Source organism: Sturnira hondurensis, unplaced genomic scaffold (assembly GCF_014824575.4).
Source record: "Sturnira hondurensis isolate 20B ecotype Veracruz unplaced genomic scaffold, ASM1482457v3 Scaffold0001221, whole genome shotgun sequence".
NCBI classification, from domain to species: domain Eukaryota; kingdom Metazoa; phylum Chordata; class Mammalia; order Chiroptera; family Phyllostomidae; genus Sturnira; species Sturnira hondurensis.
This window is the reverse complement of record NW_028073852.1, coordinates 7,411,395-7,437,367: the sequence shown is the minus strand read 5'-3', so window position 1 is coordinate 7,437,367 and position 25,973 is coordinate 7,411,395. Positions and strand designations below refer to the sequence as shown.

The 25,973-nt window shown below is 56.4% G+C and overlaps 1 protein-coding gene across 5 annotated transcripts; it reads right to left on the bottom strand.

Moving 5' to 3' along the window:
• Positions 1–493: 493 nt before the first annotated feature.
• Positions 494–24,528, bottom strand: MPP2 (MAGUK p55 scaffold protein 2). Of its 5 annotated transcripts, XM_037068044.1 has the most exons (14): positions 24,306–24,528; positions 22,994–23,057; positions 21,930–21,993; positions 17,145–17,263; positions 8,020–8,172; positions 7,738–7,887; positions 7,136–7,363; positions 6,221–6,352; positions 6,024–6,129; positions 5,874–5,942; positions 5,500–5,661; positions 4,647–4,849; positions 4,176–4,304; positions 494–2,965 (listed from the first exon to the last, which is right to left on the bottom strand). In XM_037068044.1, the coding sequence occupies exons 3-14, from the start codon at positions 21,958–21,960 to the stop codon at positions 2,789–2,791; spliced, it is 1,659 nt and encodes a 552-aa protein (XP_036923939.1). In that variant the 5' UTR covers positions 21,961–21,993; positions 22,994–23,057; positions 24,306–24,528; the 3' UTR covers positions 494–2,788. The 5 variants fall into 5 exon arrangements, with proteins under 5 accessions (XP_036923939.1, XP_036923949.1, XP_036923930.1 ...); XM_037068054.1 differs by lacking the exons at positions 21,930–21,993; positions 22,994–23,057; positions 24,306–24,528 and adding an exon at positions 20,356–20,376; XM_037068035.1 differs by lacking the exons at positions 21,930–21,993; positions 22,994–23,057; positions 24,306–24,528 and adding an exon at positions 18,757–18,875 and having other exon boundaries at positions 4,674–4,849.
• Positions 24,529–25,973: the final 1,445 nt, after the last annotated feature.

Here is a 25,973-nt window from a genome sequence, read left to right as displayed (position 1 = left end):
TGGGGCACCTCTCATGTAAGAGGGAAGTGCTCTTCACCTGCAGCACCTCGAGAACACAGCAGGCACCCCACACTGGAGGCTGGGAGCGGTGCCCCAGAGATCCGAGTGTGGGGCCCAAGTCTGTGCAAAAGCAGCAGACCTGCCCATCTTGACTGGACCACACAGTTCTCCAATTTATACCAAAAAAAAAAGAAAAACTTTACCAAGGCCCAGAGAAGCAGAGACACCTCCTGAAGACCACACAGCAAGTTCCAGGTGAGGTTAAGTGGGTTAGCCGTGGAGTCCCCGAGTCTCCCATCCCCATGAGCGCTCCCCAACTACTGGATACAGTCATTGAGGAAAAGCATCTTCTGGGGATGGAACTTGAAGAAGACACCACGGAACACAAGACGCGTCACTCAGAACCTGTTCGGGAATCAGCTGGGCTGTGCCCCCTGCTTTCACCCTCCGCAGCGTCGTCTACTCAACCCCAACCAAAGACAGACAGCCGGAAGCCTTTGCTTTCACATTTAATCAAAGGAAAAAGAAAGAAAACCAGTCAGAGAGAAAGCTCAGAAGCTGGATGGCTGAGGGAGGGGAGAAGGGAAGGGCAACTGGGCTCAGACTGAGTGTGGACAGTGGGGGACACACTCAAATATAAGTGTCCACGGAGGGAGGAGGAAGGATGGAGTCAGAGCTCACTTGGTGGGCACACGTGTCTGTTCCTTGGAGCAGGGCTTATCCAGGGGTGGCGGCCCACCGCTCAGAGAGGGATGGACACAGGAGAGGGGTGCAGGCCTGTCCCCGGGCATCACTAGAGGTGATTATGACAGAACAGCGTCGACAGTGGAGATTTACTCTAAAGGGTCACGTGCCAAATCCCCTGCAGGGTACCCAGGCCCCCTGACCCCCGTCTGGGGGTCAGAGGGCTTTGGAGGTTAACTGAGGGGGAGCTGAAGGCTGCAATACCATCCCCTTTGCTACCTCCCCTCCAGAGTCCCCCAAATGGGGTGGGAACTGGCAAAGGCATCATGGCCGCAGGCCCACAGAACACGCCATTTTCCTCCTGATCCCAGTGCCCTCGGGTGAGGGTGAGGGTGATGTAAGAGCTGAACTAAAGATAAAAGAAGGCTGACTAAAGGGGAAAGAGGAATATAAAGTGGATGCAGAGCTATGCAAATGAGACGGGAGCAGTCTTGACTTTCACGTCTCATTTGCATGCCCCATGCAAATGCAATGAGATCCCTAATATAATAAATATATTTCTAATTTGTAATAAATATTCTGTCTTTTCTCCCTCCCTTTCCCTAGGAAATGGGCACACAGTGGTTCGGGGGCCAGCGTGGGCTGACTGCAGCGAACAGTGATCAGACATTCGGGAGGAGGGGGAAGCACAGGGGCAGGGGCGACCCCTGCAAGGAAAGACTCATCCCAGGAAGGACCACAAGAAGGACAAGAGATGAGATGCCCAGGGAAACTGAGGACAGCGTTCTTTTCTTAAAAGGGATTCCCCTATTGTACACAATTGCCCTCCCCAAGGACCAGGGAGTGCCCTTAGGGTCGGGAGACAACAGAAGACCTGGAGGAAGACACGTGGGAGGGCCAGGGCGCTAGAATCTGCAAAGAGGGTCTCATAAGACATGGGGACTGATGGGGAACCCTGAAAAGGGGGCCCCAAAGAGTGACCTCCAAAGCTTCTCTCCATAAGCCAAGGCTGCACACACATGTACCAGTGGCCCAATCCCAGGCAAGGCGTGTCGAGTGTGGGCCATAAACTGCACGGAAACACTACAGATGGCATTCCCCAGAATTGGGCAACAAGGGGCCTGCCAGCGCACCATACTCCATGCCCCATGCTCACGAGCTCCCCTCCTTGGCCTTCCTCAGCCCCCCAGCTAGTGAACCACGCAGACCTGGCCAGAGGAAAGATCAAAATGGACAATGGTCATGGACAGGGAGCCCAGCCATGTCCTCACTCTGGGCCACGGAGAGCTTGGGGTGCTTCGGTCAGCAGTGGCAGGCCCCTGCTTGCAGGGCTCAGCCACCACCCACCCTGACCGGGCTGGCCCACTCGCCGGTCGGCCTTGCCCTGCAGAGAGCAGAGCTGCCCTGTCAGGGGTGCGTCTGAGAAGTCTGCGGAGAGACTTCGGCAGTGAGAAGCTGTGGATGAGGGAAACGGGGCAGTGTCCACACGTGGGACTCCACCTCATTCCTCGGGGGCAGAGAGCCACGCTCTTTCCAGGTGGGGACAACTAGCTCGCGCTCTGGCCCCTGCAGCCAGAGCAGGGGTGGCACCGGGCTGGCCCCACCGCCCAGGCCTTGTGCTCCCCTGGCCACACAGGAAAAGCCCAAGTCCTGCTCCCAGGACACAGAGGTGAGAGTGGGGAGGGGCTCAGGAGTGGGGTGGGTGTGGCCAGAGGAGAAGAGGTGACTGGGGAGAGGTGGCAGGGGCAGTCTACCTACTGATCACATCATCCCAAACCAGCTCTTCTCTGGACAGAGCCTTGTGGAGGTGACTCTGACACACTGGTGGGCACAGCGTGGCCCTCAGAGAGGAATATCTGGTGGCCAGTGGGCATCAGGAGGGGGCAGCACCTGGGCACAGAGGTACCCCATGAACACCCACCTCCCTGGCAGTGCTCGCCTCTGCACGGAAGCCAGACGTAGGGCCTGCTGGAAGCTGCTACCCAGGGAGCCAGAGTGCCAGGAGCTGGAGCTAAGGATCACGGCTGAGGGTCATGGTTGGGGAAGGGATGGATTCGGTTTCCTGGGTCACAGCCTGGAGGGGACAAGGTCCAGCCGAGCAGGTTCAGTACACCCAGCTGACAGGCACCCACTGGGGCTCCGTTCGCAGCTTCTCCATGGCAGCCTGGAGCTCACGGAAGGTCCTCTCCAGGTTGCTGTTGACCAGGCTGAGGTCGAAGTAGTGCCCGTAGCCTCTCTGGATGCGGCTGCTCTCCTCCACCGTCCGCCTCAGGTCCGCCTCCTGCCGACGCAAGGGGACCTCCCGCCGGTCAGTGTCCCCCACTGGCCCCTATCATCAGGGGGGTCTGCAGCCTGCCCCACTGCTCCCCTCCCCCAAACCCAGCCATGGTGGGTGCAGGCTCCCTGGCCACATGTCCCAAGATGGCTCTTCCACAGCCACGGACAGGCAGGCAGGTAAAAGGAAGGAAGGAAATAGCCTGCAGCAAGCACCAAACATGGCACTAACCTCCTTACAACCCACGTAAGCTCCACTGCAGCTCTGCAAGGCAGGACTAACTATCCCCATTTAACTGAGGTGCGACGAGTCCACACACTGGCCAGCATCTACACAGAGTCTGCCTGACTCCAAAGCCAGTGCTCCCTCCAGTCTGACTAGGCACCCGATCCTAGGCAGCCTGAGAGGCATGTGCCACTGTTGGGCAACTCCCACCCCAGACCCAGTCCAAGCTGGTCAGGCAGGGGTGGGAAGGGGACTTGAACGCTGACTTGAATAAGCCCAGGCAGGAGCTCGGGCTGGCCAAGCTGTGTCACCCCAGCACCAGGCTGAGGGGGCATGCCGCAGAGGGGCCCAGTGCAAACAGCCCCTGCAAGGCCTGAGCAATGCTGCCATCTGGGCCCTGAGAGCTGCAGTACCAGGTATGGCCAGCAGAGGGACACCTGAGTTCAGAGTTCTGCAAACCCTGCACCTGGTGGGGAAGGCTGCTCCAAGGGGTTCCTAGGAGGAGGAGGGGTACCTTGGAGTCTTGCAACCCCTGACTTGAAGCCTCTCCTCCCAGCGCTGCCACATCCCCAAAGCTAACCCATCCCTCTAGCAGCCCACCAGCCCTGTCTCCCTCTCTCCCTTCAGCCTTTCCCCCAGCTGTAAACAGCCCTGACCCCACCCATCCTGCCTCTCCCCACAGGTCTCCCACTGGCCCTTGGGCTTCCTTCGGTCAGCAGTCTGTCCCCACAGAGTGGACGGGGCAGTGGGCCTGACAGAAGCTCCTGCACCTCTGGCTTGCTGTGTCCCTGACTCTTCGAGAATCTGAGCCCTTCACGTCCTTGCTCAGATCCACAGCTCTACGGTGGGAACTGCAAGTCCTCCCTCCTAGTACCTTGGGTGGGTGCCTCTCCCCTTCCCCGACACTCCCTTCTCTTCATCAGCTCCGGTCTGGCCCCTCCCACCCCAGGCAGCCACCAGACCCCACCCACTGCTCCTCAGAGCCCCTCACCGTGAGCTGCTTGGTGGACACTCCACTCTCCAGCGCAGCCCGGTTCATGGCCCGAAGGGTCTCAAAGTCGGGGGCCTCAATGAACACCACGTAAGGGACAAACTCAGCCGTCCTCAGCACCTTCACCGCCTGCAGACGGAGAGAAGGGTCAAGGAGTACGCCCCCACTTACATCTGGGGTGATGGGGATGGGGACAGGTACCCGGAGTTCTGGGACTTCAGTCCTGGAGACAAATACTAGCGGAGCAGCTGTCGAGTGCCTGGGGATGAGGTAACTGGGGGGACTAGAGACGTAGGGGGTCTGGGAGGCTGAAAAGAGGGTCCAGGGGAGCTTGGGCCCTAGCAGTAGTTGAGGGGCTACATGGGGGTGCTTGGGAGCCACGTGGCTGGAAATACAGGGAGGAGTACTGAGGGAGTCAGAGCACCCAGAGGGGACACTGGGCAGGCTGGGGAAGAGCGGGCTGGACGGTACCTGGGGGTTGACATCCAGCACGCACACCTTGCCGGCAGCCACCACACCCCGGATGGAATCGATACGTGTGCCATAGAGGTTGCCCTCGTATTCACCATGTTCCAGGTAGCGCCCAGCACGGATGTCGGCCTCCATCTCTGCTCGGGACACAAAGCTGTAACCCTGGCCTTCCCGCTCTGAGTCCTTGGGCCGCCGGGATGTGTCTACAGGGATGGAGGGGCCGAATGAGCATGGGCAAGCCACTGTACCTCAGGCACGCATGCGCATGTTCTACGTGTCGCACAGGCCTGGGGGTGTGGCCTGCCCTTCCCCTCCCCCCCACACCATGCCCTCGCCCTCACCACTGGCACACACACAAGACTTCAGACATCGATATCGGGAGACACTGCGGAGGTCACTGCTCCAACCCAGGGCTCACAGATGGGGTGGCCACACAGCAAGGCCCAGCTGACCTGGGGTCAGCATTCAGCCTCCTGCCTTCAGGAAGCAGGAGCTTCCACCCCCTCCACCCCCCAAAATGGGTTCTGTCCCCAAGAAGCCCTGTCTTTCACAGGACACACACAGCTCATAGCCCTGTTTCAGAAGGATGCCCAGCTGGGCATGTAGCAAGTAAATCATGTGAGAAGGAAAGGCAGAGCTAGCTCGTCGGCCTGCCTGGCCACAGGTTTCAGGGACAGCTCCCCCAGCCTGCAATTCCCCCACCAGCCCTCAGAGGGCGCTTGTCCCACACCTCTCACCCAAAAGTGCTACTTGAGGTGGTGCCCAAGCATCTGGCGGTTCAGTGGACCAGCGCTGACCCTCAGGGCATCCCAGATTTCTGCCCCCCACCCAGCAAAGCCCAGCGCCCACTCACAGGGCACCGTGGTGCCATAGCGGTCTGGATCCCACATGATGAGCTTGTTCTTCAGGCTGCGCCGACCCACACCCTGAGCGCCGATCAGCACCAGGGTTTTCCGGCGGAAAGGGGGCATGCGGGCCACCTCCTCATAAATGAGCAGCTCGTGGCGGTCAAACTCTGGACACGGGGAGACGGCACTGCTCATCGGGCCGCTCATCAGGTGAAAGGGATGGGGCTGGGTTCTCACGGGCCAGGGGCAGCAGGAAGGAACTGGGCAGGGCCTAGGGACAAGACTGGCAGCATCAGAACAAGGAGAGCTTAGGTACAGGTGAGGGCAGAGAGGGGACGGGTCATGTTAGGGGGAGGGGGAGGAGGCTTCCAACACCCACCTGCATTCTTGGTGGTCAAATACATCATCCGCTTCTTTTTCTTTCCTGAAAGGCTGCCGCAGAGGGTCCCTGGCCACAGAGAGATGGGTGAGTAAGGCCAGGCTGGGACGCAGTCAGATCCCAGATTGGCCGGGGTGGGGGGGCTTATACCTGAGGTGGGTGTCAGCTCCAGGTCCCGCTTGACAAAGGCTTTCCGCTTCTCCTCCAGCAGCTGACTCGGGATGAGCCCGGCACTGCCTCCTCCCACATGGCAGGCCTGGGATGGACACGCGCAGAGCTCTGTCTCAGCGAGGGCCCCTCCCCAACCCACCATACCTGGAGAGGCTGCGTGGGCACCGAGGGCTCACCTGCCACCAGTTGGCATCATCCTGGTTTACAATCTGGAGCAAGTCCCCAGCGTTGAAGCGCAGACCCGCCTCCTTGCAGGGGATGAGGCTGTCTCGGGCTGGGTCATAGTCGAAGTGGCATTTCACAAATACCTGGACCCAACGTCAGGAAAGGGTCAAGGGAAGGAGTAGGGTAAGGCTAGAGTGGGTGTGCCCTCTCCCATACCCCACCCTGCAGCCCCCAGGCACCGTGGAGGGAGGGTCCTAGGCACTGCCCCTTCCCTCACTAAGGTGAGAGAGGCCCAGGCACTGCCCCTTTTAAAGGCGTGGTGCCCTCAGACCTGCCTGGCCCCGCCTCCCCAGACCAGCCTCTCTTCAATCTAGAAGGAAAGGACTCAACCCGAGGAAGGAGAATCTGCTCAGGCCTAGCCCTGGCCCCACCCACCGAGGAGGCGGGATCACTGGGTAAATTAGGAAACCCTGACACCTGATGCAGAATCCCTCCATCCACGCACCCTCATCCCTCCAAGGAAGGGGCCCTGGCGAGCCAAGAGAAGTGGGCAAAGCAGCCAGACCACCACAATTCAACAACCAGGAGGCAGCTGCACAGTACACCCAGCAATCTGACCCTGTACACCCACAGACACGAAGGTACGCAGACAGCTACACATAATGCACTCAGGTACCACAAGCCTTGAATGCACACACATTCCTTGCACATGCGCAGGAGCGCCCTAGCCCAGGGCAAATGCATACAAGCCGTAGGTAGGTGGGCTGGGTCACCTGCCACCCCCAGCTGCAGGCCCCACCCCCATCTTGCTTTTCAGTGCTGGTAGAAGAATCTCTCCCACCCCAAAGCCAGTGACCCTGACAGCCAGGAGGTTCAGCTACCCCTTGGGCCTTGTGCTGGAGGGGGACCTTGCAGGAGGGACTCACCTGGCGGGGCAGATGGGGCTCCTGGTAGCTGGGCAGGATCTTGAGGATGACGCTGCCGCTGGCACTGCGCAGGAGCTCCTGCAGCGCGCGGGGGTCGCTGCCCACTGGCTGCCCATTCACCTCTTTGATGATGTCGCCCACATGCAACAGGCCTTGCTGAGCCACCATGCCCCCGTGCAGAATGCGCGCGATCACTAGTTCGCCGCCCTCCACTCGGAACGTCACTCCCTGGGGGGTGGAGGGTGTGTGAGAGAAGGCCCCAACCACTCGACCAGAATCTTGGAACAGGATCACCCCCCTTTCCATGCCACGCCCCCACCCCGCCCTCACAGACTCCTCCTCCTCCATCTCTGCCGGATTCTTCACTTACTGGAGCGCTAAAGGAGCGACAGTGGGTAGAATGAAGAGTGTTCTGGTACATGTGCGTACGCAGCTCATTTGCAGGGCGCCTGCAGACTCCTGGGTCTGCCCCAGCCAGTCCCGGGGCGAAGCTGAACCCACCTCCGTCTTCAGCCCTCTCCAGACCGCATTTGACCCCGGCTGGCTACTCTCCCTCCCCGCCCCTCACATACCCTACCTCTGGCCCTGCCCGGCACCCTCACCAGATGTTCTCCAGCGGTCTTGCGGATGCCCACCATGCGCACGGCGTCGGGAGGCACTGGCTGGTTGCTGAACGTGGGGTCCAGGCCAGGGCTGGGTGGTGGTGTCTCGTAGGTCTTGGAGGCCACAGAGTCGTGCGTCTCCAGGAGAGACTGGGGAGGCAGTGGGAAGGGGAGGGGCCGTGGAGCAGTGCCCTGCGGGGGGCCTTCCCATCCTACCTCCAACTTCCTGCCTGCCCCTCGCCCAGGGTCCTGCCCCAGGTGCCACCCCAGCCGGGAAGAAACCTGGAAGTGGGGCTCCTGGAGGATGCGGGCCAGCTCGGCGGCCGTGCTGCTCTGCTCCGCCAGCTGCGCCAGGTCCCGCAGGATCTCCTGCACCAGCTCCAAGTTGTTGTCCCGGACGGCCTCCAGCTTCGTCTCCTCCAACCTCTCGTGGGCCTGGGGGTGGGGTGGGGGAAGAGGAAAGCGCTGATGCTTCCCCAGGGCTGGGGCGCCACAGAGGCCCCCCACCCCCCAGGCCTCTCGCCACCCCCAAATCCTAATTTTAGACCCTTACATAAGTGGTAGAATACTACATACACTCTTTGATACCTTGGGGATTTTGCTTGTTTAATTGGTTTAATTCATGATTGAGTTTTTACCTCATCACGCCCTGGAAATCACTCTGTGCTACCACGTGGAGGTTTTCCTTTATTATTACTGTTATTTTTTATTTTAAATACTGCATTTGACTTCTTGTATGTTTGGAGTGCCATCGTTCAGTCAATCAGTCTCCACGGGGAGATAGCCTGTTCTAACGTCCTAATAATGTTTCACTGTTGTGCATACAGCTGCAGTGAACGCTGTGGGCACAGCTGTTCCGAACCTGCGGAGAAGACAGGCCTTTCAGATGAATACCCAGGGTCCCTGCTGGGCCCAGCAGTAAGGATTCACTGGCTCCCCTCTGTGACGCTGGGGCTGCTTTGCCGTCCTACGACCACTGGGTGAGAGACCTTCTGGAAGCCTTGCCATCAGAGTTGTGACCAAACCTTGAAATGTCTGCTAATCCCGTGGAGGAGCAGTGATCTCCCAGTGGGGCTTACTCTGCATTTTGCTTACTGAGAGAAGCTGAGCATCTCTTCATATGTTTAAGGGCCAACTGTGTGTCGTTTTCTGTGAATTGTCTTTGTGTCTTCTGCCAGTTTTTCTATCGGGTCTTGATTTGTTCTCTTTTCCCATTTTTTAAACGTGCTCTAGGTCAGGAAGATGTGCCCCTTTCTCTGTGATACCGCTTGCAGATACTGCCCCCCAGTGGTCATTTGTCTGTTGACTCTGGTTATGGCTTTTGGTCAATGCAAAAAATACACATATTTAATACAGTTATGTTTATTAATGTTTTATGCATCTGAATTTTGGGGCACAGTTTTTTTAAAAGGCTTCCCCCATCACAGATCTATGTTTTCTTCTAGGACACTAGGGTTTATTGTTTCACATCTAGGTCTCCGATCTGCTTGGAGTTAATTATGATACATGGTGCGAGCTGTGGATCTCCTGCAACGTCTTTCCGTCTTTCCGAACGACTCTTCAGGCGTCCCGCCCCGTTTGTTAAAAATCCATAAGGGGGCGTTGCAGGGCTGTGTGACAAAGGTAAAGGGACTAAGAAGTACAAATTGGCTGTTACAAAATAGTCGTGGGGATGTAAGGCACAGCCTAGGGAAGACAGTCAGTACTAGGTTACAACTGTGCGATGCCAGTGGGGTACCTGAAACATCAGGGGGACCACTTTGTAAGGCATGTGACTGTCTAACCACCGTGCTGTACACCTGAAACTAATACTAAATCACGTTGAATGTACACTGCAACTGAAAAAAAAATTTTAAAAAATGCTTATGAAGCCCTGGCCAGTGTGGCTCAGTTGGTTGGAGCATTGTCCCGTAGACCAAAGGGTCACGAGTTCAATTCTCAGTCAGGGCACATACCTGGGTGGTGGATTTAGTCCCAGGCTGGGGCATGTACGAGAGGCAGCCAATTGGTGTTTCTCTCTCACATCAATATCTCTCTCCCTCTCTTCCCCTCACTCTGAAATCAATAAGCATGTCTTCAGGTAAAGATTTAAAAAATACTTATGAACAAAAAATCCCTAAGAAAATTATTGTTTGATTTTCTATGTGTGCTAATGGTAGTGTGATTACTTTTAAAGGAATCTTTATGTTTTAGCTATATACACTGAAATACAGACAAAATTATATCTGAGATTTGCCTCAGAATAATTCAGGACAGAGGGAAGTAGGGGGAGATATGGATAAAACAAGATTGTTCATAAGTTGTTAACTGTTGAAGGGGGAGAATGGATGATGGGGTTCAGGGGACTTTTTTTTAATTTCCATAATAGTCCCTGGCTGGTGTGGCTCAGTGCATTGAGTGCCAGCCTGTGAACCAAAGGGTTGCCAGTTCGATTCCCAGTCAGGGCACCTGTCAGGGTTGCAGGCCAGGTCCCCAGTAGGGGGTGCACAAAAGACAACCACACATTGATGTTTCTGTTCCTCTCTTTCTCCTTCCTTTCCCTTCTCTCTAAAAATAAATAAATAAAATCTTTTTTAAAATTAAAATAAATCAATTTCCAGAATTTTCAAGCCCAAGAGATGGGGAGGTTTTAATAACAACTCATAAGGATACTTGGGATTTGGACAGACGGACACAGTGTCATGTATACAGCAGGTGCTCAATAAAGGCTACCTCCTCTCTGGCTTCTCTTCCGAAAAGAGGCCAGGGCACCAGCATCCCACATGGGGAAGCATGTCGGCCCCCCTGTCACCGAAACCATCTCCCCGCAGGTGGGCAGCCCTCCAGACTGACCCCCACAGCCTGGCCGTGCAGAGCGCTCCTTCGGGAAAAACAGCGAAGGGAAAAGGAGCAGCACCCTGAGGCCGCTGTGCCACGATGCTCCTCAGAAGTCAGAGGGCAGGGCCATGCCCCGAAAGCTTCCTCCAGCCCTGATGGGATCCTCAGTCATCTAGCCCAGCCCAGCCCACAGAGCTTCTAGGTCAATGCTGGCGTCCAGGGCCCGGCGAACTGTGCTTGAAGAGTGAGTAAAGGCACTCGGGCAGGCGACCATGTCACTACGGTGACCCTGGCTGGGCTCTTTCAGGATAAAGGAGCCAACACTGGCCCAGGTGACAGGACATGAGCACACACACAGGTCACCTGTTTTAGCTTCGGCATCTTCTGCTCCACTGGTGGGGAGGACAAATTTCCCTAGGAGCCCTCACCTGGCCACACGGGAATCCTGGGCGACTCCCAAGCCACTTACCTCCTGTCTTCCATTTAATGGCCCCTCCCCCAGGCTGATCCACTCCACCTCCTGAGGCTGCCCCTGGACCTCTTACCCACAGATGCAAAACCTTAGCTCTCCAAGCTCAACCTTCCTGGCCCAGAGGAAACTAAACATTTAATCATTCGAATACCAAAGAAACACTATAGCAGGCTGACCGCAAAGGCTGATTGACCACGCTGAGAACATCCAATCTGTACCACAATTCATGACATACTTTTCTGGGACTTTGGAAACTCAGAACTGGATTCTTCATATCCTTGGTTCAAGATACATTCTCATCATTGGTTTGTATGTGACTTCCTTTTAGTGAGTTGGTGTTAAATTAGATAGTTTTGTAACACTGTAACAAGGAGCTAAGAACTCACCACTCAAACCATAAGTGAAGATCTTGACACTCTCCTACATCTAACCATGTGCCCCCTCACCAAACCCCCCACAGAAGCCCCTGCCTTGGGTCCCCGTGTTCCCCGTGCTCTGGCTTCCCGTCTTCCATGGTCTTACTGTATCTACATGTTTTCTACATATTCCTAAAGTGACTATTGCTTGTGGTTATTTTTACCCTTAAAAAGGGTGAATTATGCTATATATAATCTCTGGGAATCAGATTTTCTTCACCTAACATTATTTAAATTAATAAAATTTCACTTAATATTAATTTTTTCACTGCATATATTTTTCAGTTAATATTAAAATATTTCCCTTACTACTTTGCTAAAATGTACTCTCCTTTTCCACATAAAGAGACAACATAAAGGGTTGGTGAAAGGAGGCTGATATGAATCCACGAAAGTGTGCTTGAGTGCTAGCAAGTAGACTACAAGAACGTGTTCATAAGAAAGGCTGGTCCCTGGCTGCTGTGGCTCAGTGGATTGAACGCCAGCCTGCGAACTGGAAGGTCCCTGGTTCAATTCCCTGTCAGGGCACATTCCCGGTTTCAGGCAGCGGGCTGGGTCCCCAGCTGGGGACCTGTGAGAGGCAACCAATTAATATTCTCTGCCTCACCCCCACCCCACCCCGCTTCTATGTTTACCTCCCTCTCTTTCTCCCTCCCTTCCTCTCTCTCCAAAAATAAATCACATCTTAAAAAATAAAGACCGGCAATCTGAACACTTACGAGACTGTACCCAAGTGCAGTGTGTCACTGTGACGTTCTTCTGCATTCATAAACCTACTGTCCCAATCATGACCTGCACGTCTTTCTCCACACAAACCGCCGCACACCGGCCCTGGCCCACCCGTGCATTTCACTTAGTGTTAGTTGTCACGTAACGTGAGTTTGCTGTGATTCACTCCTTTCTCCCGCGTCACATCAGTCCACTCATCCTCACTGGCGTGTTATACTCCACTGTGTGGCCACACCACATTTCATGCAGCATGTCACTCTGGGGGAGGCCTCTGGGTCGGCTCAGGTCTCTGCCCTTGGGCACGATGCTGCTACGAACACTCTCGCGGGGTCTGCGGGTACGCACGTGAGTGTCTCCCAGGAACAGAACCGCTGGGGCATGGGGCATGCGAAAGTCCGATGATGAAGCATCGCATTTGCAAAATATTACCCCATTGAAAAGTCACAGCAACCCTATGAGATTAGTAACATTTAAGGTCATTTTCCCAATAAAGTGTCTGGAACTCGGATAGGTACAATACATTCCTTAACTGCATACACCTCAGCCTGTACACTGGGGACCCCAAAGTCCACTGAGTCTCTGAGCTCCCCCACAGCCGTGGTGTCGCTACTGGGCACCTATTTTTAGAAGGCAACGTCCTTGGCACAGCACACACTGAGGTATTAGAGGCACCAGAGTCCACAACCAGCAGAGGAGCTTTGAATTTCTTTGGTAACCATTCGTTGAATTCTGCTCTGAAAAATCATCTTGAGCACAGCAGGGGCTCAAGCTCACTACAGACCAGAAGCTCAGCCAGGTTCACAGCTAGTTAATGGTAGAGCCTGCACTTGAACTCAGGTCTGCCAGCCAGTGATCAAGAACCATAAGCCAACTGCAAATGCAGAGACGCCACACTGCCAATTCTTTGACAGCTTTCCCCTCTGCCCTCCCACTCCAACCTCTCTGATCTTGGCAGGAGACAGGGAGTTCTCATTAAAGCCTAGGCTCGTGATTAAATTGTCTAAAAACTGAAGGCAGTGCCAGAGATCAGCGGGCCAGGAAGGAACACCGCTCACCCTTCAGTCTGTGCTTGACCCTATGATTTGCTTTCGCCAGTGGGACATTGCCAAATGGATGCAGGCAGAGGCTTGGAAAGCGCTTGGGGTTTGGAGCGTGTCCTCCTTTGCTGCTGAGCCTGCCATGCAAAGACACCAGGGCCGCCCTCCTGAAGGGTGAGAGGCCTCGCCATCCGAGAGGCTGCAGTCTCCCAGCTCAGACTGCAGACCTGTGAGTGAGGCGGCGCCGGAGCTCCCAGCCCCAACTCAGCAAGCCCAGACCCGAAACCGCCCCCCAACCAACCCACAAAATCGTGAGAAATAAATCATGACTGCTTTAGGCCACTGTGCACCGGAGTGGTTTGTCACACACACAGCAAAGGCTGACTGACACCCGAAGGTCCCCACCACCGTAGCCCCTGCTCGTCAGTCCTCTGGTTGGAGTCTCTCCGTGACCCACCCTGGGCTCCCCTTCCCCGAAGGTCCTGTTGTGCTTTGCCACCTCTCGCAGCCTGGCCTCCCCACGGGGTCAGCGTCCTCCCTGTGAGCTGCAGTCCGATGGCTGCGACCACATCATGATGGCTCTTTGTGGTTTCAAAGGCACCTCCACAGCCGTGACCTCCCCACCTCTCCCCACCGTGACTCCGAGAGACTGGCATCATTATCCCCACGTCTCAGAAATAACCGAAGCCCATTGCTGTCAGGCGCACTACAGTCGCACAGCCAGCCGGCGAATGTCCCGACTCTCAACGCGGTGTTCTTTCTTCTTAATTGCTTCGTGTGGATCAGTTCATAGGCCTCCCAGCTGGCAGCTGTCCCTGCTGGTAACAGTTTGCCTGATTTTCTCAAGGCCACCTGCCTTGGATCCCTCACCTTAGCCTTGCCTGTCGTTGGAACACCTGCTGCTGGACCCGTGTCAGCCTTCCCAGAGGCCGAGCACCCGCCAGCGCCTGCTGTCTGCAGCCAAACCCCTGGATTTATCATCTGGCAGACTGGACTTCCTTCCCGAGCCTTTGGCTCTCTGGGTTTGTCCCTCAGGCCCTGCCCCTCCCTGGCCCCAGGTCTAGCCAGCCTGGGACCTCCTACGCTGTCTGCCACATCCCCAGAGAGGAGAGGACAGGCAAGCCCATCTCCCTAAGGGTGAGGGGAGAAGGCTAATGGCTACCATATGCGGCTCTGCCTTGGTTCTGCTCCTGTGGGTTTCTGGGCCACTTTGCCAGGAGAACCACGTTTCACAGCTGAATCATGGATAAAAGTACTTTGTCTCTTAGCTGAGAAACATAGGACGGTAGACATAATCATTAAAACTGGTGACAAGGAGTAAGAAGCAAGTCCCGTCATCCAAAGCAAGTCGCACGGCCAAGCCCAGGCTGAAGAGCGGAGATTGCCTTGTGGTACAAGAAGTGGCAAAGTTATGTTGCAAAGGGTCACACCTGCGGGGACGGGGACCTGACTGAGCTCAGACAGGAGGAGGGCGTTTACTCGCAGTCTGACATGGCGCCATGGTGGCCTCTCCATCAGGCTGTACTGCGAGGGTCCAGGACCGGGACATTGTGGGGCTCAGGGAGGAGAGGACAGACCTGGGCTCCATCAGGAGGGGAACGAACCGTCTAGCAGTTCAGCGCAGCAGCCCTAGCTCCGTGCCTGGTGCTCGGTGAGCACACCGCAGACGTTTGTGGACTAGAAGAGGGAGGACTGAGCGACTGAATATGCTCGAGTGGATGACAGGGCAATCCATGCATCGGCCCCACACCTGGGGAGCTGTCACCTAGATTCCACAAAACCACTGGAGACGGAGGCTCCTGAGGGGACTGTGCTTCGGAGAGGGTTGGCTACGGAACCTTTGACCCTGAGATTCTGTCATCTGAGTGACTCGTCTTATTTTATTAGCTCTCTCACTGTCGAAGCAACAGCTAAAGTGACTCAGAGATGACGTGGTCAAATAAATCCAACTCTGAAATCAGCTTTGGCGGGTTGTGGATGTTGAGGCTCAAAATGCACATATTCGATTCCATTGCCAAGGGTCCGCCCCAGAGAAGCGTTCGCACGTGCAGGAGCAGGTGGACACGAGGACATTCACATCCTCCTGCAGCACTGTCCCTAACAGAGGCAAAGCAGCAACCATGTGCCTGCCCTCCAGTGTGGGAACCGACAGATAGACACGCTGGGCCCCCTGCACAGAGTGGAGCGCCACGCGGTGCTTAAAATGCATCGAGCTACACCCGTACCGATGTCAACAACGACACTACTCGTGTGAACTAGAAATCTCAAAAACCCAAGCAGCTTACACTCTCCATCTATTATGTAAAGTTTAAAAACATATAACAGGGGCATGCCGTTTACATCTAAACACATATATAGGCAAGACATGCAATTCAGGGGCTTAACATCATCCACTAACATCATCAACGTCAAGTCAGTGGTGGTCACCTGTGGGGAGGGAAAGCAGCAGGAGGAAGAGGGGGGAGGCGTCACCTGTGTTATACTTTTTATTCCTTAAAAAGAGCGGTAGCTAAAGCAGATATGGCAGATGGGCACTCAGGGATCTGCTACGTTATTTCCCATACTTTTCTGTATTCAGTCACTTGACAAGGGTTCAGTGAGCACCTACTACATGCCAGGCACTGTTCTTGGCTCTCGGGGCGTAGTAGAGACCCAGAGAGACATCCCCGTCCTCACGGAGCTCACATTCTCTGTTTGAAACATGTATAACTCCCCGTTTTTACTTTGAATGCATGAATACAGTCCCTGACTACTAAGTGAAAAGCAACCTGCCTTTCTCCAGCCTCATCCAACCTGCTCAGTGTGCTCTTCCCCAGGCCCTCCTGCTACAAACCCTGCCTCTCCCACCTTTCAGCTTCCCTGTGAACGCCCTCCCCGAGTCTTCGCCATTCCACAGATTCTAACATTTCACTAGGCTGTGACCCAGGGACCAGGGGGCCTGGTCCCCTTTCACACCCCATGCGCAGGCCTGCCACCCTCTCACCACCCCCTGTATGTCACCGTCTCTGTCCCCACCATTGCCATAATTGCCGACTTCCTGGTCACCCTGACCACCATTCACTGAAGGCCTTGGGACTGCTCTGTCTTCTCCTCTCTCCTCTGTGCCTGCAGTAACCCTAGATTCCATTGCCCGTGCAGACCACCCACCCTGCACCCACGACTTCCATTCCTGGACCTCTTTCACATTCATCACCTCCTGCCCACACCCCAGACTGTCAGGGTACCCTCCAGAACTGGCCTCCTTGGAAATCTTTCACTTGCCCCCTCCCTCTCTCTGCCCTGGCCTTCTTCTCTCTCAAGTGCCTACTGCATCTGTCCCTACCAATTGTTCTATAACTTTCTCTCTCTCTCTCTTTTTTAAGATTTTATTTATTTTTAGAGAGGGGGGAAGGGAAGAAGAAAGAGAGGAAGAGAAACATCAATGTGTGATTGCCTCTTGTGCACCCCCTACTGGGGACCTGGGCCGAAACCCAGGCATGTGCCCTGACTGGAAATCGAACCAGCGACCCTTTGGTTCCCAGGCTGATGCTCAATCCACTGAGCTACACCAGCTAGGGCTACCCTCTTTTAATGAGTCTTTTCCCCACCTGATGCCTGGCCCCTGAACTTGTAAAGACATCTGCACAAAATGCCGAACGACAGAGTGATAGGCAGGACGAACTCCGGAGATCCCAGTACACAGGCATGCTCACCGCCCTGGCAGTCACCAAAAGGCATCCACAGAGGCCTGTCCCCACAGTCACCAGCCATGCTTGGGACAGCCCCCTTACCTAGAGCCACTCAGATTTATCATCTGGTCATGGATGTGCATGCATACCCCCCTCCAGGGGTCTCCTGTGCCACTTGCCCCATTCCCAGGGCCCTGTGTGGCTAACGCCCCACCCCCCAGTGTGCCTCCCCAGACGCCCTTGTACCCACCTCCCGAGAGCACTATACCTTGGCCAGGGATCTTACTATGGGACTTTCCATAATGCCTCGAAGGAAGATCAGGTCCAGTTCTGCAGCCCCTGTGGCATTGGGGAGGGATCCCAAGTTGTCCAAGACTTGCTGCATGGCTGGGGGGAAGGGACAGACAGTGAGACACACACAGGTGCCAGCTGGGCACAAGAGACCAACACACACCACAACAGGTCCACCCCCCTACCCTGAGTCCCACAGAAGACAGCTCCCGCCAGGCATGGGAATGCCTGGGGCAGAGGCCCTAGCAGGGGGCTCCCTTGGCCTGTTCACAGGCCCTAGGTAGTGCCAGCCTGGGCAGGGGGAGGCTCCAGACAGCAGGAAGCAGACTCTGATGAGAAAGGGAAGCAGACATCAGGTCCCACGTTCCGCCCCGAACCAGAGAACCACAGGCTCCTCACGCAACCTCTGGATGGGCTGAAGCCCCAGGATGCAGCCACCTGCATCTGAAGCACTCGGGAATGAGAGAGACAGTGCTGGAGCGAGTCCCCGAGAGGCCTAGTCAAGCAGACAGCCAGGTAGGAAGCCAGAGCTTACACAGCATCCACTACAAGCTGTGCCACTAACTCAAGTCACTGTCCCTAACTGGCCTTAGTCTTTCCATCCTGTATAATGGGTGAGTTGGATTAGATGGTGTCTACAGGCCCTTCAGTTTTGACAATGATCTATAATCATCGAGAAACTAATACAGATCACAGGAAGCCAAAGCTGAGGCCCAGAACTTTGGCAGAGCTGGGAAGACAGGCACCAGCCTGGAGCCTGGGATGGTTGTGGGCACCCAGCGGCAGAAGTCAGACCAAGTCAGCCTGGGACAGGCCATAAGCAGGGACGTGAGAACACCTGATGCTGGGCCCTAGCAGTGGCTGCTGCGACCGGAGACAGGTATTACAATCACCCACCAGCAGAGGAGTGAGCTCCAGCTGTGGCAGGTTCTGGGGGAAGAAAGGAGAAGCAGAGTGTGCCCAGCTGGGGGCAGAGATGGGCAGGGGGTATCATTAATCTGCCACACTGCCACCTACGCCTACATCTGCTTAACAGCTCCCAAGCCATGGAGGAGGAGGGGTGGATACAGTCGCTGGTACCTCTTAGGGCTCTTGCCAGCACCGCCCCCCCCCCCAGGAAGGAATGGGGATGGGGAGGAGGGGGCACTGAAACTAGAGCTGGCAGATCCGGTTCAAGGGCTCTGGACCCCACCCTTTCTCCCCCTACACAGTCCTTCACCCCACCTTTTCCAGAAACATCCTAGCCTGACCCCCAGACCCTTCCTGCCCAGGCCTGGGCTTCGCACTAGAGACCTAAAAGGCCCTCAGTGGGCTCAGAAAGAGGCCAGAGCATGAACCCTCCCCACTCTGCAGGGTATCAGGGTCCAGCTTCCCCAGCCACCCTCACATACTGACTCCCCAGCCTGCTAACCAGGGGGAAGGACAGAGCCAGGGGAGGTGGCGCCCTCTGCGTGGGACAGCTCTCTGGATGGGCCGTGCTGCAGGCCCCTAGGCTCCCCGAAGCCCGTGCCTAGGGCACACTCTCCAGATGCCCCCCGAGCCCTGCAGGGCCAGCTTTCCCCTCAGCCTCCCGCCCCGCCTTTCCCTACCTTTCCTCCGGAGGTCCGCTTCCTCAGAGGAGACCAGGGATATACCCTCCAGGGAAACCCCGCTACCTGGGCTGCCCGCCATGGCTGCCCCCCATGCCCGGCCCGCGGCTCAGGGAGTAAGAAACCAGCCTTCACTCGGGCTGTGGACCGCCTTCCGAGCCAGAAACTGGCAGCGCTAGAAGAGGCGGGACTCGGGCAGCGCCCTCTGCACGATTAGCCAATAGCAAGGCTGAGCCGCCCTAGCCGCCATCCTGATTGGCCAAAGGTGGGGTGGTGGGAAAGAGAGAGTCCGAGTCCTACCGCCGGCCGGATCCACCCCTCATTCCTCTGGGTTTAGTACCAGCCAGTGGGAGTGGGGAAGAGGAGGCACAGGGAGAGGCGGGGGTGGTTACGCGTGCAGCCCCTTCACATCTGGGGCGATGCTCAGAGACCAGGCCCTCGCAGTCCAGCTGCAGGAAACCCAAGGGGGTGGGGACTGGACCTCACCTTGTCCCCGCCCTCTCTTATGAAGGTCTGTCCTCTAATACACGCCCACGCCACCCCCGTGCCCTCCGACCTTTACTCTACGTCCCATCTCCAGTCCCAGTGTCATTTACAATGACCCCTTCAGGATCGAAGGAAGCCCCGAGAACCACTCTCAGTCCTTCACCTGGAGCATTGGCTGGGAAGGGCACCGCAAGACCTCAGGACCCCGCGTCGCAGCTGCAGCTTCTCCCCCTCCCCCAGCTCCTCCCTTTGGGTAAGAGGTGACCGCAGTGTAGGCAAGTCAGGCATCTCAGAATTAGGGAAGGGAACAGGTAAGGGAGCGTTTCTGCAGCCGGGGCAAACAAGGGTAGGCAGGGAGGAGAGGCAGGGCAGTTACGCATTACTCTCAAACCCTGCACCCTTGAGACCGCACCAGACACGGCTCCTGCCACCAAACAGCAATCCCCTGAGGAGTGGCACCAAGTTGCCATGGCAACAGGAGGAATTACACACCAGGACATTAACCCTGGGATGCAAGAGAGATTTAAAGGGACAGCTCCACCTGAAAGCAGCCTACATCTCCCCCTGGATTCAAAGAAAGGAGCGAGTCAGGTACTGGCAACAGAGGGCAAGGCTGCACACCTGGAGACTCCACGGGCAAGTTCTCTCAGCTCTCAGCCCATGCCATCACCTACATGTCCCTCAGCCCAACTCCAGCCCTCAGGGAAAGGACCTCTCCACCTTACTAGAAGTAGAGTTGGGGTGTTTCTGCAAGAAGAATACACCCATACCACCCCCCACCCCACCCCCAATGACAATGATCCTGTTGACCCATTAGGGGGGCTGGGGGAAGGACCATGTACAGCCCAAGGCTGGGATCCCCCGGGGAGGAAGAGGCAAGGGGGAGGGTGATTCTGGCCTCAGAGGCAGGGGTGAAGAGGTCCCAGGCCTGTAGGAAGTGTAACGGCCACCAAATGAGAAGGGACAGAGCTGCCCTGGGATCTCTGAAGCCAGGAGCCAATCCAGCCCCAGGCGAGCACAGAGGGTTGCCTGAAGGAAGGGCTGAGACTCCACAGCCTTTCAATCTCACATCATCTTTGTACCGAAGAGGAAACCCATGCTCCAAGAGCTTACATTTAAACACTTGCTCCTGTTCTTCCTTTACTTTTGAGAAGACAGAAGCAGCCCAGAGAAACAGGAGCCCCAATTCCTATGAGGAATTAGGCCCCATATCCATACCCCTGGGCTCTACTCGCTGCCCTGTTCCCCACCTCAGCCCTACCTAGGCCCCTATTCAGTGGCCCGAAGCAAGGAAGCCAAATTGCTGGGCCTTTTCCTCTCTCTATATCCCTGCCAGGCACTATTAATGGGTTTACTGGGCAGTCCCAGATTGAGAGGCCTTTAATCACAGGCTCGAGGTTGGGCTTAATTAACCCCTAAGCAGCTTACAGTGAGGCTCAGGCAGGCAGCAACAGGGGGGCCCGGGGGGGGGGCCCAGCAGTCTGGACAGGACTGAGCCCTCCAAGGCTGCAGAAGCTAGGGGACATTGGTACAGTCCCTGCATGAAGAAGAGGCCTTTCCTGGGGGACCATGGTGTCACCGTTTAGGCTCTGGCCCACTCCCAGCAGCCTTTACTCTTCTGGCTTAGTTTCTCAGAGAGGAGGAACAGTCATTTTAACCAAATGTGGAGGCATGGAACATCTTGCAGAGGCAGCAGCACGGCCTTGAGCAAGGGGCTGCTAGGGATCTAGGCCATGGGAAGGGCAGGCAAATCACAGCAAAATCGGAGCAGTTTACAGTTGGTAGGGCCTTTAGCCTCTAGCACAGGGAACTTCACCTGCTGGATTCCTAAACGCACTTCAAGAGTCCGTGAACCCCAGAGTAGAATACAGGTTTTGTGCAGAGAAGCACCGGTCTATGAGGAGCACCCAAGAACCAACAAAAGTCAGGACACCAATCTTGTCCCCTTACCTCATATTATAGGTGAGGAAACCTAGGCCCCAAAAGGGAAGTGATTGGCTTCAAGGTCACAGGTTAAGGAGGTAATAACTCAGAGCACAGCATAACAGTCGTGATTGTGCCTACTGGTAACTCTTATGGGTCTCCCATCAGCCACTTTACAGAAGGGGAGACAAGGCTCTGCAAGGTCAAGCAGCTTGCTCCTGAGACTGCCTAGTCGTGTCTGGGTGGCCATTCCCCTGCCCTACACCCTCCTACACAACCAAGTTGAGGCTTCCTGGCTGGTCTACCATTCTCCACGCACAGCTTCCTGTGCCCCAGCACACACCCTCATCTCTAGTATATGCTGGTCTACTGCACCCGGCTGGTGGGCACTGCATCACGGATTTTTCATCCCCAGGATGGCTACTGCTGCCCCTAGCCATCCCTAGTGGTCCCCTAAAGCCCAGCTCGTAGGAGCTGCTTTCTCACCAGCCAGGCCCCATGCCATAGTCCTCCAGCAATTAAGAGTGTGCATCATCTCTGGAGCAGGTGTACCCCTGCCCTGCACGGAGGTGAGTTGTGCTGTGTCTCCAGCCCCACCCTGTGGCAGGTGTGGCAGGGCCATAGAAGCTGCCAGAATGAATGGCTGAGAGGCTGGGGCAGTAGCTGTGGGTTTCGCTGTGTGGGAGTGCCGGACTGCTGCTCCGCGTCCTGCCTGTTACCCTCTGAACCACCGATATCAACGGACATCCTCTCCCCCTTCTTACCAGTCTCGGAGTTGGTGGCAGCAACAGGCATGGTGAGGCTGGCGAGGGCTCCGAAATGCCTCTCCTAGAGGAGGAGGAGGAAAGGAGGATGAGAAGGTGGAAGGGCAAAGCAATGGGAACGGAACTAGGAAGGGCCGCTCCCTTGGGACCAGCCGGCAAGGCAGGAAAGAAGACTTTGCCCAGAAACCGGCGATCCCACAGTCCAGGGGCGGGGCAGAAGGAGCAGATATTTCATGCCCATTTCTTCAAGGAGGAGGAGACAGAGGATCAGAGAGAGTAATTGATTTGCCGAAGTCACACAGCTAATAGAGCTGCAATGAAAATCCAGTTTTATGACTCTTAACAAAAAATTAAGTGTTTCTGCCTGCCATCTGTCCTTTTTTCCCCTTTTTTAGAGGGGCTGGATAAAAATACAAAATTTGAGTCAAAAGCAAGAAAGACGGGTGTCCCCAGACTGCAAGCTCAGGGAAGCCAATAACCAACCACCTCTGCTTCATTGGCCAGTAGACCTGAGGCCTAGCACGGCGCAGGCAGATGCGCCACCGAGGTCTGTCAGTCTGCCTGACAGAAATGATGTCATAACTCCCCAAGGCTTCTCCGGGTTCCTCTTCCCCTTTTTCCCCCTTCTTAGCCCAGAGCTGGGATGAGCAGAGGAGGGGGCTCTGGGCAGAACCCTGTATGAAGTTTACAGCCCCAGTTCCCATCCCAGGACCCCCAAGCCAGTGCTGGTTCCCCCACTCTTCACAAAAGGGGGTGGGAGGGATTGGGGCCAACCCCCCACCCATCCTTCCTTTGCCTTCCTGGGCAAATGCTGCAGAAGAAAACCCTAATTCCCAGTTGCCATGACAACAAGAGGCGGTGGCTCACAGCAGGGGTGGGGAGTGAGTGCAGGGCAATAGCTGGCAGTGTCCACTTTAGGACAGAATGCATGCTGGGCCCAGGGCGTGGGGAAGCCACAACTTCACCTCCCTCCCCCAAAAAGGGACTCTTCCCAGAAGGACTACTACCTGATTTCAATGAAATCATCTCTACTCCCAGTCCCCTCCGAGGCCTGAGCTGCTCACCTGAGCTCAGATGACAGCAATTACAAAGATGGCAGGATGACTCCCCTTCCTCCTGGACCTGCCCCTGAAGGTGTGAAAGAACAAGGAAGCAGCTTTCAGAAAGAGGAACCCCTCCAGCAAGGCTAGCACCCAGGCTGGGAGACATGCGAGCCAGTGGCCCCAGGGCCAACCCCTGCTGTCCCTACTTCTAGAAAGCAATAAGGAGGGATCCCTTCCTTCCCCATCCCAGATCCTGACAGCTTGCAACCTGGAGCCTCCTCTCTGGCAACATTCTCCCTAATGGAGGTACTGACCGAGAGGACTCCAGATGTCCACCTGCCCTAGAGGACGGAGGGTGGGAAGAGGCAGGGGAACCCTGTCCCCAGAATTCTTGCCCAGACTGCCTAGGTTTTTCTCCCTGAGGAGTCGGTTCCACGGCATCAGCTAGCTAGCTCTGCCCCACCCCCACCCAAGCCTCTGAGAGGGCGGGGTCCGGCTGTGCCCACAAGAGCACAGCAGTGCCAGGCAAGCCAGGCTGGCTCTGGGCCAAGGGCAGGGACCCAGGCACCTGGGAACTCGCACTCCGGCTTCCAAAGCCTTGGACCCCTCTCGCCCCTACCTCCAGGTTGTCCACATGACTCAGGGTCTGCGGCGATGGGGACCAGGGGTGAAAAGGAGAGGTTTTCTCCCACCTCCCATCCACCCCTCCATCAATGCAGATACAAAGAGATGTAGAAGAGAAAGGTCTGACAAAGGCGCTTGGAAAACCGACTGGTCGCAGGGAGGGGGAGACAGACCAGGGATGGGGTTCTAGAGGCCGGGTGGATTGCGCGCAGCGACACTCAGAGCGCCCGGGCCCCAACAGCCTAGCCCTAACCCGCTGGGCGCTAGGACCTGGGGGCAGGGGGGCGTGTTGCGAGCCATCAAAGGAGACTCTGCTCGCGCGCCCGCGGGAGACCGAGGGATGAGGTCACTGACTGGCTGTACCCGCCCCGGCATTCGCTCTGCCCCCCTTAGTTGACCTAACTTTCTGACCCTGGATCCTTGTTCCCGACACCGATCCCCTCCCGAGTCTCCAGACCCTGACCCTGGCCCCTGACCCCGAACCAACCCACCAGGGCCTCGGAGGAGGGAGAGGGGACGCACCCCAGGACCCACTCCCGGAGAAGGCTGGGGCGTTAGCCTCCCCGGGGAGAATCGGGGAGCCAGAGGGTCCCATGCAGCCTCTGTTTCGCGCCCCCACCTGCCGGAAGTACTAACAGCGCATTTCTTACGTAATGCTGGGCCCGAAGTACCCCGAATCTGCGCAGCCCCCCGACCCCGCACAGTTCACCAGCTCGGCGCCCGCTGTCGCTTCGGAGCCTTTACCCCGGGGGCGGGGGTCAGTGTCACCGGCCGCGGGCTTCGGTCCTCCCTGGGAGCACCGAGAAGGGGGGAGCAGGAGGTGAAAGAAGAGGAGGCGGGCCTGGGCGAAGGGGGCCGGGGAGACTGGACCCAAAGGATAGGACCCCAAGTGCCGTTGCTGGACGTAGAGGACACAGGGACCCTGAGGTGGGTGCCGGCCCGGGGGCCGGAGCCGCCTACCTGTGCGCAGGGGAGCCCCCGACTCTCGAGGCTCCAGCGCAGCCGGCGCTTGGCGTTTATTGCTCCGTCGATCGCGTTGCCCGGCTCTTAAAGCGGCGAGGCCTCCTCTGCGCGAGGGGGCGGAGACCTGGAGGGGAGGAGGACCCGGACGAGCCCACCGACAGCGGTCTCCGAGCAGCTGGTGGAGGGGCGGGGAGGTGGCGGTTTGAGAGACATCGCACAGCCCACGATCCCCTGCTCCCTGCCCACTCGGGGAAGCACCAATTGGGACTTGTACCCGCTAGTGTCCCTCGTCGCCCAGTGATCCCTTAAAAGGGCGATGGTGAAAGATTACTCCTCCCCTTTCCTTCCTCTTGGACCCGCGTCCCAGTACTAGACGTCCCTCACTTTTCCTCGTTATCCTGCTTCCCAATTGGGAAAGGGAACCGAAGGCGTTTAGGGAGGCCTTCAAAAAGCAACAGACCCACCCCAACAGGGCTCCGGACTCAGGGGCAGCTTTTAAGGGCTCAAAAGATGTATACCTGGATCCCCAATTCTCTGGAAGAATTTGCAAAAGCATAGGGGTCGGGGAAGGTCTTCGAGAAGGGATTCAAGATCCTATTTTAATCCTGGACCCTGGAGCTAGGAATACGGAAATAAGCCATTTGATATCTCTTCAGAGTACCATCTGGAGAAGTAAATAAAGGGTTAAACCCAGTTGCCCGCCCTCGCCCAGCCTCTGGCTCCACCCCGGACCTGCTAGCGAAAGATATTGAAAGGCTTAGAAATACCAGCGGCTCCTGGGGGCCCCCCTTCGCTCAGTGCTTGAAGCCTTGGGGGCCAGCCAGGGTACTTAGGACGCTGGCCTGGGTGCCTGCCCACCCCCTCTGGTCCTCCAGAATACGCAGGAGTTATCCCCCTCTTCCTTGCTCAGTGGGCTCCTAAGGGACGTATTCTGAAAACTTGCTTGGAAAGCTCAGACAGGCATAGAGCTGCCTGTCTCAGACAGGCACTTGAGCTCCGAAAGGCATAGATATGGAGATGGGTAAAGGTAAAAGCCGTAGAACCTGGCCATGCTCTACTAAAAGCTCTCTCCACCTTTAATGAGGAAAGAGAAAAGCGTCAGTGACCCCAGAGGGCAGAGACTGGATCGTGGGCTTTGGTCTCCCATCAAAGAGGCTTCCTGGACACGCTGCTTCCAACTCTCTCCTCTGCTTTCAAACCAGAAGACCCTCCTAATTCCACTCAGGAAGAGGTCCCTCCCATTATGGCAGCTGCCATCCGCGCTCACCTGCCGATCTCTGGGTAAGGAATCCCTCAGCTGTTTGCATGTGGCTGGGAAGCGGAAGGATCTTGAATTCTGCCAAAAACATTAATTACTTCTCAGTCAAGTAACTATTACCCCACAGCAACCCACGGCTTCAGTTCCACCCAGGAT